This window comes from Cervus elaphus, chromosome 20 (assembly GCF_910594005.1).
Source record: "Cervus elaphus chromosome 20, mCerEla1.1, whole genome shotgun sequence".
NCBI lineage: Eukaryota > Metazoa > Chordata > Mammalia > Artiodactyla > Cervidae > Cervus > Cervus elaphus.
Window position 1 is genome coordinate 114409512 of NC_057834.1, and position 13537 is coordinate 114423048.

General features: G+C 40.6%; 1 protein-coding gene across 3 annotated transcripts in view; it reads right to left on the minus strand.

The window, feature by feature from the left end:
• Positions 1-179: 179 nt before the first annotated feature.
• ZFYVE9 (zinc finger FYVE-type containing 9) overlaps positions 180-13537 on the minus strand; it is a 176329-nt gene continuing 162971 nt past the window's right edge. For all 3 annotated transcript variants that reach the window (XM_043878351.1, XM_043878349.1, XM_043878350.1), the window contains 6 exons: positions 12574-12724; positions 10392-10472; positions 7887-8049; positions 4881-4986; positions 2312-2488; positions 180-804 (listed from right to left, as the gene is read on the minus strand). In XM_043878351.1, coding sequence (XP_043734286.1) covers positions 643-804; positions 2312-2488; positions 4881-4986; positions 7887-8049; positions 10392-10472; positions 12574-12724 — 840 coding nt within the window. In that variant the 3' untranslated portion in view covers positions 180-642. The remainder of the gene's footprint in view (positions 805-2311; positions 2489-4880; positions 4987-7886; positions 8050-10391; positions 10473-12573; positions 12725-13537) is intronic.

Below are 13537 nucleotides of genomic sequence, written 5' to 3' on the forward strand. Positions count from 1 at the left end.
GTCTTGAAAGAACCTGAACTGGGCTTTACTATTCAAGTGACCTCATTTATACTAAGTCGCCCTTCTTTGGATAAAAGAGAGATAATCCTTTGGTTCTTTGATTCACTTCATGAATAATCTAGGGGAAAAAATAGCTAAATGTGACTTTGTGAGGTTGCTGTAATGTATCTGGGACAAGATCAGTGTGAAACTGTCCGTTTTACATCAATTCTGTATAGAGAGTTCAAGACTGATGCTTCATTTTTTTTATTTCCCTTCTGCCCTCCCACCCACCCTTGGTGATGGCTGTACCCATTTGAGCATTTCTGAGCACAAGACCAAAAGTAAGTCTTAAAACAGAGGAGCAGAATTCTTGTCTAAACAGTAACAGAAGGGGATTAGCTGCAAGGATAGCATAACTGTTGTGCAGTAACAGAAGCTGCCCAGATCCTCTTGGTGGACAATGCATAGAAGACTTAGAATTACGGAACATCTGTCCCTCCACCACCACTTCCCACCCCTGTCCCCCAAACCCCCACTCCCACCCCACCCCCCATTAATAGTGTTAACAAAAGCTTAATTTTCCAGTTCTAAAGTGCAAATGATTTGGGTATGACTGCTGTTGCAACAGGTCTGAACAGAAAACAGTGAAGTCCTCTCTGTCTACGCGATGTTTTCCAGAATATAAAAGATGAGTTCCATGACGATGGGGCCCTCACTGAGCTGGCAGGCCCCTCCATGGATCACCGGCACCAGAGCGCTGTCCAGATCGTTCATGTACTGCGAGGGAAGGGGCTGGCCATTGCTCCCTGCTTGATAGCCAACCTACACCATGGAAAGAAGGGGATGACAGGTTACTGGACAGAGAAGATCTCTCCAGAGGACTGGAGGGCCAAGAGGCTGAGCAGGAAAGGAGATGTCCTTTTTGGCTAGGGGCTAGACACTGGCAGTAAACACAAACTTCTTCTCTTCCTTAGAACTGTCACTTACCATCCTGCCATATATTCATCCTGCCCCTACCACCTCATAGCTGTGAGACCTTGGGCAAGACAACCTGTTATGGTCTCAGTTTCCCAGGAAGGGAAGTTGGGGCACAGAGAGGTGTGGAATGTCAGCAATAGTACATAAACCTTTGGTTGTGGAAGTTAAAATGAGAAATATACTGGGTAAACTCCCTAACTCAACAGGAACTGAACACCGTCCTTCCATCCATTTCTCCACATACCATTTTTTAAACACCTACAAACACAAGAATTCAAGCATGAATGTAAACAGGGCCCCTGCCCTCAAGAGCCCCACATATTTAGTAGAAAAAAATGCTTGTTCTTATTTTATGTGAAGTAATTCTCTCTCTAGTCAGATTATCAGTACCATTTAGAAAAGGGTTGTAATACTCATTTGTATTACCCTGGCATGCTTAGTAAAGCATTGGGCAAGACCATAAGTAGAAAATAACTATCTGTTGATTGATGACTAGTCAAGAAATGGAGCTAAACATATGACCTTTCACATTTTCCCTGATAATGACACAAATGGCATCAAAGCAGGAGCACTGGGACGTGTCACAGGGATCTAATCCAAAAGAGCGACTTCCCTGGCTGTCCAGTGGTTACAAATCTGCACTCCAAATGCAGAGAACCCCAGGTTGATCCCTGGTCAGGGAATTAAGATCCCACATGCTGCCCCAAAATAATAAAAAATAAAATCCAAAGGAAACGTAGAGAGATTAGAGTGCTAGGCCATATAAGAGACACTGGGACAAGGAAGTGAGGGCAGGTTGCACTCAGACTGGATTGTGACTACTCAGAGCACACAAAAAGGTTAATGAGTAAGACGGGGAGGAAAGCCCGGCCACGAGACACCGCGCTGACAGGGACACTAACGCGGAAATGGTTCAAGTCACATCCACGAACTAGCACGGCAATGTTGGCGCTAAGAAAAACACAAGAAGTAGAACTGCAGAGACCAGTCAGCAGAAGCCTGCTGTGGTTGGACTAAGAAAACAACAGGGGACGGGACAGCCTGGAACCTGCTCTCTAAAGGAGGCAGGGTGGCCCCTATGTCACTCACACAGGGCGGCAGGTCCTCACACTTCTTACCCCACACTAAAAAGAAAGACAAGGCAAGACATTGAGGTGAGGGAGCCAGAGTTCACACAGTTCAGAGGCTGACCAAGCAGCACATCCAGCTGTCTTACCAGCAGAGGGAAGGCCAGAGACTACATTCGGTCAGGCCCAAGTGCAGAGACTTGTACTCTCTGGGTTGCAGGAAGAAAACTCGTGTCAGAAAAAAGATACTGCCCGAGACCTGCTTCAAAGGCTGAGATTCTTACCTGATCTGAGTCAAGTGTCACACGAAGTCCCAGTTTTGTCATTCCATCTTCTTTCAGAAGCTTCAGGTGGGGACACAGAGCAAGACAAAAAGCCTTGGCAACATGCTCTGTTAGCCGGCTGTGATCTGCAGGATCACTCAGGCAATTGTGCTGGTCATCATTTTCTAGGAAAAACACCTGTTCCCCAAACAAAAGAGACTTTTAAGCTTGTGTCCAGGAGATGTGGGAGGAAGTGAGTGCACCAGCTCATGGATATGAGTACCCTGACTCCCTGAGACGTGCGGGAAGACCAGACACAGAACACCAAGAAAAGCAGGGCACTGACATCTCATGTCTAAGTAACAGCTTCTGCCTCTCACAGTGTATGCGTCCACAGGATGGTAACTACCACTTACTGATCTCCCTAAAAGCCATGGCCGCAGTCATAATGGTACATTCTGTTCAGAACTGGAAAAGGCTTGCAGTTTGCAATGCGTACTTCTAAAAGGACACACTGCAACTTTCTAAAGGAAGTGATCTTAGAATCTAAGAGAACGGTTCTTATAGATCACATCACCCAACACCTGCATATTACTGCTCACTCATAGAAGAGAGGGGACTCACTCAGAGCCCAGGTGAGAATCTGCGTCTTTTGCCTCTCATCACAGACAGAGCTCTTCCTACCACATGGCTCTGCCACTGCTGAGGCCAAAGCTGTGTCACTGTGAACTGAGCACCGCGCTGGGCGCAGGCGGAAGCACAGCAGATCTGAAAGTGAGACCTGAGTCCTATCACACAGAGGAGGGTCCTGAGCAAGTCCTCTGGCTTCTTAATGCCGATTTGCCTCTGTAAAACGGGAAGCACCTACCTTCTCTGGTTATCATATAAATGATATAAAAGCAAAACATAGGCTGATTCATGTTGATGTTTGGCAGAAACCAACACAATTCTGTAAAGCAATTATCCTTCAAATAAAAAATACATTTAAAATTTTTTAGAAAGCAAAACATAAAAGATACAGACGTGTAAATATAGAATGCTTCTCTATACCAACACTTGGCTTACGGCTCAAGCAGTGGCTTATATTAAGAATCTGCAAAGGGGTAGCTCTGAAGCCTGGTGCCCGAGGCATTCGTGAAAATGGCAGTGTGAAGTGATAGACGGAACTCTCAAGTGGGAGTCAGGAGACTCTGGTCCCTGCTCTGCCAGCAACCAGCATTAGACAAGTCACAGAGTCACCTGGCCTCTCTGAGACTGTTTTCTCATCATGTAATTTCTCATTCCTCATCTCCCTATCTCAGGGGATCAGCGGGGAGCAAAAAAGAGGGAGCAGAGGTCAAACTACTCTGTAAGCAGTAAAGACATTCACATGTTTCAGACCCTCGACTACTCAAGATATGTCAAACAGATGATCATTACAAAGCAAGCAGATAAAACCACTCAGCTGCATATAAAATTACCAAGTCTGGTATGAAAGCGGTCACTTGGAACAACAGCTCAAGAACTTCTAGCCTCTGTGCTGTCAGGAACCAGCTAGTAAACTTGGGTTACTAGGCACCTATCCTCCCTTGGCTCAGTTACCTTGTGTGTAAAATGGAGAAGGCAGAAGTCACAGAACTTCTTAAATTAAAAAAAATTAAGACTTTTAAAGCTTCCAGAAATCCTAGAGATCTTATAATTTAATACTTGATTTTTATAGACAGGTATAAACAAGCTTCAAAAGAAATCAAGAGATCCAGAACCTACCTGTTTATTATCAAGAAATAAACTTTCTGATTTGTTTGATGCGCTTCCCAGATGGCGCTAGTGGCAAAGAACCTGTCTGCCAGTGCAGAAGACATAGGAGACATAGGTTCGATCCCTGGGTCAGGAAGATACCCTGGAGGAGGGCATGGCAACCCACTCCAGTACTCTTGGATAGTCTCACGTGAGATTCTGGAGAATTTCACGAACAGAGGGGCCTAGTGGGCTACAGTCCAGAGGGTTGCAAAGAATCAGACACAATTGAAACGAATTAGCATGCACGCACGCACATACACATATATAGGGTCCCTGCCTGGCTCCTCTCACCCCCGGGTAAGCCTCTAATACAGCTCTAAGAAACAATATAGTAGAAAACAGGTTAGGAGTCGGCCACATCTGGGTTTGATCAGGGCTTTACCAGTGCTTATTTGCCATGTAATCCTGGACAAGTTAGTTTCTGAGCTTTAGTTTTCTTATTTGTGAGATAAGTCTATTTTTAAAAGACAGTGTTATCTAAGTTATAACTGAGTGCAACATAACCAGCCTAGCTTTCTGAAGAATGCAGCAAAGACAGTATGTACCCTTCAGAGATGCACCCTTCTTGAGGTCCAGTGTGAACAAATTTCTAAAAGCTAGTTCATGGGGCGGAGATGTCAGACTGCTGCAGGCTACACTTGGTGCATTTCCTTCCAGTGAGCTAAGAGAGACCAGAGGGAACTGGAGAATAGAAGGTAACAGAGACTTTTTCCCCCCTTATCCTCCAGAATCAGTCCAGAATGTCTCTGGGCCAAGTAAAAAGTTGTCTGCAAAGGAGGGGGTCAAGGATGCCAAGTTTCTATTTCCTTACCTCGGTCCATCTGATGACCTTTCCATTCGCTTTATACTCTGATCCATGGAATATCTTCACACTTGTTATAGACTCCATGGACTTCCCATCTATGGGACTTAGGACACTAAAACAGAAACAAAGGAAAGAGATGGAAGCAGCTCTTAGAAGAACTGCTTCTCTCTTATCATATACTGGGTGCCTTGCTGGAAACACCTGTGCAAAACATCACAAAAGCAGCAGCCCCTGCCCCAAAATGTACATGAACAGCGCTCTCAGGGAGGCACCTGTGCACTGAAATAATTGCGAGGACACACGTGTGAAAAAGGAGTCCTGATGGCAGAAGCTGGTTCTTTAGCGTAAAGAAACTGTTTCCAAGCCTGCTCTCTTTCCCTCCTGTTCCTCCCTTCAGTGGCTGCACAGACCCACACCCAGCCCTGCTCCCTGCTCCACCACCACACCGTCACGTCATACCCTCCATGCATCTGTGTATCCGCCTCACAAACAAACTTCCGAAGGGGAAGGTACATGATATGCTCATTTCCATGTGCTATACTCACAGTCTGACACACAACATAGGAGTTCAGTGTTTACAGACTAAAGGAGTTATTTGACCAAGTATGTTAACTATGACAGTGCTGGTATGAACTGATGAACGTGCATCTCTATTATCTCTCGAAACAAGTTCCCTTCAGTGCTGCATAGCACTCCTAGGTTCCTGAATTGAAAGGCCACATTTTATGGTTGTGTCCTCTCCAAAATATAGCAAGTATAAATATGTGGATGTACACACTCATTCTGATGAGGAGTCAAAGTAATTGTTGTGAACTTTTCCTAACCACTTTCAAGCCTGTTTATGTTTTTGAATCTCTATGTATAAAAGATCAAATTTAACCTAAAGTTGACTATCAGGGACATGCTACATTTGACTGAATTAAAATTATTTAAACATTGTTAAGTTTAATTTCTAACTCATCAGACAGTATAAAAACTAGAGCAGCCTTAGTTGATAAGAACTCTCTTGAGAAAGGATACCCTGACATTGTGGGACAAGCTAGAAAACATTCTGTCTACACACTATACGCTAAACTCCTGGGTTCGAGAGCTTCCCCTGATGAGTTCTTGTTCTTTTTTCTAAAATGCTGCTACTGTTGTAGGAAGTGACCACCTACTTGTTAGCTACCAATACCATATGGCATCCGATTGTCAGATTACCAATTTTTTGTCCTAATGACCATGGGATTTGTTGTGATAATATAGATGCTTGCCCATATCGGTTCACACCATCAACCTAACAACCCACTATAATAGAGAATTAAACACAAATTGATTTTGAAATTAAGTTTTCCAGGAAGTATGGGAAGATAAAATGTAAGTTATAAAGTAGACAAACATACTCATTGATTTAGAAATTGCTTCTGTTTGTTCAATAACAAAAGTTTTAAAACATTCTTTTAAAAAAAATCTGGTATGCCATGCTGCGAACGCCTTCTGTCTGCCTTTGCTCCTGCCATTCAGTCACACTGGCAGGCCCACTCTGCCACAGCTGGGCAGCAAATATCTACCATCTTACCAGACTCAGCTCAAGAGGCAGCCATTCCTCTAGGAAGTCATTCCTGAATCCTGCCCTACTGCCTCTACTGAGTTCCTCATTTCTCTTTTATCTTTACTGTCTTCTATAGAGTTTTCTATGAGCATCTTCCATACTTCGGTGCTCTTATTATGACTATCTTCAAAACTTAGACTGAGTCACCTGTCACCAAGGACCATGAATTCATTTTTGTCTTTTCCGAAGCCCACATATAGAATTACTGCCTGAAGGATGAATGGGAGAAAGCTTAATACAATGAAGTTCAACATACTTATTCAATTAATCAGTTTTTTAAAGAACCTACAGGTGCCATACAGTGTTTTAGGTGATGATGACACAGCAATAAACAAACCAGCAAAAATTCCTGCCCTCATGGATCTGACATTCCAGAGCCAATATAATAAAATAAATAAGTAAAAATATATTATATGTTAGTGAGTTATAGGTACCCTTAAATATAATATGGGGAAGGGGAGTATGAAGTATTTGGTGGAGGAGGGAAGAAATGTGTATGAGAGGCTTACAATGTAGTAGGCTGGCCAGGGAAGCCTTTGTTGAGAAGTGAAGGTACAAAGGTCTGAGGGCAGAAGTACAGCTGATATATTCACACGAGAAGCCAGATAGTTTCTGAGAAGTAAGAGAGTGGGCAGGGGATTGTGTAAGGCTTGTAAGTTGTAGCAGGCTTTGGCTTTTACCCTGAATGACCCTGGATGGCAGTGGTGAGTTTTGAGCAAGCAGTGACATTGCTCTGGCTGCTGTCCTGGAAACTGACTAGGCTAGGAGGAGGAAGGAGGCTGAGACTAGAAACAAGGAAACCAATCAGGAGCCTGCTGCAATAATGCAGACCGAATGACGGCAGGAGAAGCAGTGAGCAGTAGTACAATTCTGGACATGTTTAAAAAGAAAGCTAACAGGCTCTACTGCTGGAAAGCTGTAGGGTGTGAGGCAGAGTGTAGAAGATGACTCCAAGGTTTTGGCTTGAACCATCAGAAACATAGTTGCCATATTCCAGAGATGAACATAGAATTTGAAGCCCAAGGAGGTGGCTTTAAGTCCTAGCCCAGCCACTTCCAAGCTTTGTGGAGTCATTTATCCTTTTGGTGTTTATTTACTCATCTGTAGTTGTTATAGAAAATGAAACAATATTAGCAAAAGTGTTTTGTAAACCAAAAAGGCTTAGGTTTTACTCTTATCTCAATAACTTTAGAGGGACTGCTGTGTTTCATCAGCTCCTTCCTTCCCCTTCCCTTCAAAAATATGCATAGAAACTCCTTCAGGAATTAAGCCAAGAAATCAGAAATTTAAAAATCCATGTTATAATACAAAGCAGTCCTTTTAGGCAGGGGTTTCAGGAAAGTAATAAAATGCCAGTCTAGATAAAATCCAGAGGCTAGCCCACGACGAAATGCCACTGAGGGGGCGTTTGCTGCATTTACCCCTTGTTGAAGTCCTTGTCGTCATCCACCCACTGGATGTGGATTTGCTCCTGGGGGTCCTCGGCCTCTGCCTTGCCACAGGTGATGGTGAAGTCCTTCATCTCCCGCAGTGCCTGCCTCAGGGCATCCATGTTCTCTGCAGTGATCTGGACCATAACTCCATCTGAGAATCAGCACCAAGACAATACAGATGAAAACAATGCAAAGCCAGGGAGAGGGCCAGAGGAAACTCTGTACCTGGCATCTAGCAAATCCCTCCAGGATTAAACATGAAACTTCTGTTCTCTAAAGCTGACAGATACAAAGAAGTTTTGTCCTTTGAACTCAACCTCTTACTTACTGAAAGTGTTACGAGGAGCAAATGCCAAGATGGATTCTGCTTAAAACACCTGCCTATTGATTTCACTTCAGGCACAACTAAGTTTGTCCTGAGACTGCTTAAAGGGAAAACTTACAATGGTCACATCCCTCTTTTGGACACACAGAGCATTTTGTTCGTGTTTCCACTGTTGCATCATGCTCTAATCATATTCATTTGTTTGTATCACTCACCTTACTATGACTGCATATAGTGAATGCCAGTGCTTGTTAAACAAATCACTGAATAAACAACAGTAGTAACCTGGGGAGTAATTCCATTTATTGACTGGCAATAAGGCAAATCTACCATGTATGTTTTACATGGGCTACCATGAGCCAACAGATGATAACTATTTGGGGGATACCACCTAAGTTAAAGGAAAATACTAAAATTGAGGGAATAAGCTGTCACATACTGAGCAATTATCTTGCTTCTCTGACACATAATTTTGTCAACTGAAATAATTTCTAAAGACCATCAGTAAAATTTTCATAAATAGGTAGCTAACTGCTCTACTGACACACATGGCGAAATATGAGACCTAAGAAATTCCCAAGCCAGAGACATATATGTAACTTTTTAAATACATTACTGTGCATTTGTAAGGATTTCTTTCAGTTCAGTTTATCATTTTGACTTTTAAGGGGTGCTTTTTAAGCATCTTGTAAAGACACAGTTTAAAGGTAGTCAATATTTGATTACAAAGGCATTAATCAGTCATTTAATGCCTAGATTTCTTGATGAGGAAGTAGAATGACTAACTCCTAGATTTCTTAATTTCTTAATAGAATATTTCTGCTTTGAGTTGTGAAATTAAGTTGCGAAATATTAGCATACTTTGCTCTTCACTTGCTGTTTTATTGGGTTTGGCAATAAAGGAGGTCAAAGTCAATCTCTGTTAACATATGTTAAGTTTATCTATGTATTTCAATTAACACAAAGGAATCTACCCTCAGGAAGAACTGCTCTTAGGGCACCGGGGTGAGCCACAGTGGAAATGAAAATCTGTCATTCTGTATGCAGACTGTACTTTCCAAAGATAATATAGCATCTCCTATCTCACATGCTTTTCTACAACACTACCTTTCCATTTCCCCATCAAGAAATGGAGTCTAACTCCTCTCCCTGCAGCAGACTTATGACCACTTCCACCACCATAAGATGATGGATGTGACTGTATGATTTTCAAGGCTTGGCCATAAAACCAATGCAGCTTTGGCCTTGTGCTGGAATACTTGTGGTTGGAATTCTAAGCCACCACATAAGAAGTCCAAATAGCCCAAGGCCGCATGCTAAACAGTCCATTGTTATGGACTCCAGTCATCTTTCCTAGTCTTTAAATCATCGAAAGATGGGCCCCAGACATGTGAGTCAACAAACTTTCAGATAATTCCAGCTCCGGGCTATCAAGTAACCATCAACCTTCAGGTCATCCCAACTGAGGCCCCAGACATCAATGAGCAAGATCAAGCCATCCCTGCATTGCCCTGTCAAGGGCAGACCCAGCGCAATCAGTGAGGGTGATAAAATAGTTGCTTTAAGCCATTAAATTCTGGTTAATCTGTTATGCAACAAGAGTAACTAGATCAAAATACAGTGAAGAAGAAAAAATAATAATAAAAAAAAAAAAATACAGTGAAGAATAGTTGAGGAAGAAAATATCCAGTGGTAAACCATAATGGAAAAGAATATGAAAAATAATGTGTATATATATATATACATATATAACTGAATCACATTGCTGTACAGTAGAAATTAACATTGTAAATCAACTATACTTCAATAAAATAAATTTATAAGTGGGGCTGAACTTCATCTACTTATTTACAGATTTGCACCCAGTGATGTATCTGAATTCAGACTACGTCCCCTTGGATACCTTATTCCAGAGCTCTGAAAAGCCATCTCTCTTAACTTTATGTCAGTGTCCCATGGCATCTCTACCATTTACTCCCTTCTTTGGAGAGTTAAGCATCTTTATGACAGTCTTAATTAGCTGTACAGTGAGATGCTATTGAATAAATAACTTCTATGGAGTCAGAAGTCTATGGCAAAAGTGTCAAGTTTTCCTTTAATGTCCCTTGTTTTTCAGTTGTATAATTAAGACTGATCTATGTACATGCAGTAAATAACCCATTCTTTACCTTCCACAATGCTGGACTTGGCAAGATATCCTGAAGAGGATTTCAGAGCGCCACTGAACACAAAGAAACTGGCACCAGTCACTAAAATAGCAATAGAAATAGGTTAGTGAAGAAAGATTTTGAGATGGAAGGACTGAAAATAATAATGAAACACTTGGTAGTTGGGAACTCAAACCATTATACAGAAAATAAAAAACACTTACTGTATACACTACCATATACAAGTAACCAATAACTCAAATACTAATGAGAGCTTAGAGAGTGAGGTTTTAAGAAACACTCTTCCATTTTGTTCTGAGCTCCCTTCAATCAAGAAGCAAGGAAATCTTAGTAGTCAAGACTAAGGTTTGGTCTGCAGCTTGTTTTGTAAATAAAATTTTATTGGAACACAGCCATATTCATTCATTTCTATATTGTCTATGGCAGTTTTTGAAGTATGATGCCAAAGTGTTGGCAACAAAGACCACAGGTTTGCAAAGCCTAAAATATTTATCATATAGCCATTCACAGAAAAAGTTTGCTGACCCCAGATCTAATTCATTGCTTTTTTTTAAGAGCAAATATATTTTGAATATGGAGATATGGTTGCCAACTATTTTACTTACCAAGTGGAGCTTTTAAAAAACAAATACGTATTTAAAAGATGAACACCTCTTCATAAAAGAAAGGATATTTAATTACATTTTGCTTTATAAAACTGCACTACACTGTTTTGTTTCTCTACATCTTACATTAGACTAAGATATTCCAACTCCCTACCCACTGGCCCTACAGCATCTCTAATGGGTAGGTCATCCAGCCTTTTGTCAAAGACTCCTAGTGACAGGGAGCCCACAATAGCACAAGGCAACCATTTCTATTTCTGGATAGCTCTCAGTGTTACAGAGTGTGCTCTCAAACAGAGCCCAAATCTAGATCCTTGTAGCTTTCACCCACTGGTGCTGGTTTTGGTCTTTTGTAACTATAGAGAGTAAGCTGAATATTATTTCCACATAATAGAGAACCTTAAAAATAGAGATACCTATTTTTCACCCTCTTTCAATCTATACTTTTCTAGGTTAAACATTTATATTTTATTCAAGAGATCTTCCTGTGACCTAGTTTTCAAACTTCTCACTGGCCTTGAATCATCCTTTGAAGACCTTCTAGTTTTATCAGTGGATATTGCCAACTACATTAATGACACCCAGAATTTATTAAAATATTATAGATATGATTTGACTAATAGGGAGCATAGTAGACTTGTCACCTACCTGTTTTAGATATTATATTTGAATATACATGTGCTCAGTACCTTTTATGCCTTTACTAAACAACTGATTTTAAAAACGCACCTTGAAGACAGAAGTAGTATATCTACTAGAGAAGTGCTTAATGAAGCATACTAAAGAAAGCTAGTTTTAGGAGATATTCTGAGAGGAAAAAGATTTGTGGTCAAATAAATTTGGGAAGGTCTAAGCACTATCCTCCTTTTAAAAAAAAAAAAACATGCTAAAGGCTCTGAAAAGTCCTACAGTAAAGAAATCTGCTTAAACTTATTTAATACAGGGCTTCTCAGTCTAAAATAATAAGCAAAAGTTTTATTTATTTATGTGAATATTTTAAAAACCATAGACACTGGTAAGACATTTTAGAAAATGGCATGTTGAGCAGCGCATCTTAAATTCTAATGTTGAGCAACACTTCTTAAATTCTAATGTGTATCTGAATCACATAGCAATTGTGTTAAAATGCAAACTCTGATTTAGCAGATCTGGGATACAATCATCATTTCTAACAATCTCCTAAGTGATGAGATCACATTCTGAGTACCACTGAACCTGGAAGGCTTCCTTCAGAATCCTTTCAATCTGTTAATTAACACTCTTTGGGTATGATCATTCAAAAAGCGCTAAATCTACCTAAACATGTTCTCACTATGGGGCCAATGCACCAAATACCTACGCTGGCCCGGTCAGTGTCCTGAGGCAGTGTTTTCAAGATGCTCCCCTCAATAACAGAGATTCTATTTGCAACTCTAAGTCTGGGCAGTCAACATATTCCTGCAGAACAAGCTTCAAAAGGTTAATATAATCAATCGTTTTCACCTGTTCTGACACTGAGTGTTACGGGATTGAGATATCCACTCTCCAGTTACAGCACCATCTTCCATCCCATGACCTCAGTCAGCTCAAACACTCACCCTTTCTGGGCTGATTATGAATACTGATAGCCTGGGTCTGATAGTTGCCATCATCATTCTGTACACACACAAGATGGGAGTCTGCCTTCTCATTGAAACAGGCACCTCCTGCCAGGACATGCTCATTGGACTTGTTCATGGCTTTTATCATCTGCAATCAAAAAACAGGGCTAACTTTCTTATTCTGCCAAGAATGGGCACTTTTTGGTGTGCCTGACACAGCACAGGTCCTTCACCTTCTCAAAGACAAAAGAGAATATTGTTTATTAAAGCGACAAAGGAGCTACTAAAGAATAAAGACAAAGTGAAAAATCAGTCACCATTAGTAAAACTTCAACATACACAAAAATTCTCTCTATAATTTATAGGTGATTTGTGTTATTCTATCCAATGGATTCTCTGAGAATATCTATACACTGAAATTCTAAGTCAAAAGAATATCCTATATTTAAGTGTATCTGCCTTCTTTTCCCACATCCATACAAAGGAGTGCTTTCCTCTATAAATATATAAACTCCATTATTTCTTAGTTTTACTAACTTATGTTTGATATCTTCAATGAAATAACTAATATTTTGCTTTATTCTTATCAAGAGATTTTAAGGTGATAATTCTGAACCTTACATGGAAAAGCTCATCAGCCATCATTTTGTATCTAGTCAGTAAGTCTGAGCTTATATCATCTTGATGCTAAAATCTAGCTTCTGGTTGAAATAGGTCAATGATAATTTATTTCTTTGCTTTTATTCTTATTTTTTTCTTATCATTTATCCTTATCATTTGTTAAACTTTCTAATTCAATCTTTTTAAATGGCTCTGATCTTTTGAAACTCTAGTTTAAAACTTTTGTTTTACTACCCTCCTCTTAACATTATAAATTGCAGTGTGAAAAATAGCAGATGAGTGTTCTGATACCTTTTATATTCCTGTACTACTATACTCAAAAAAAATATTGAAATGAAAT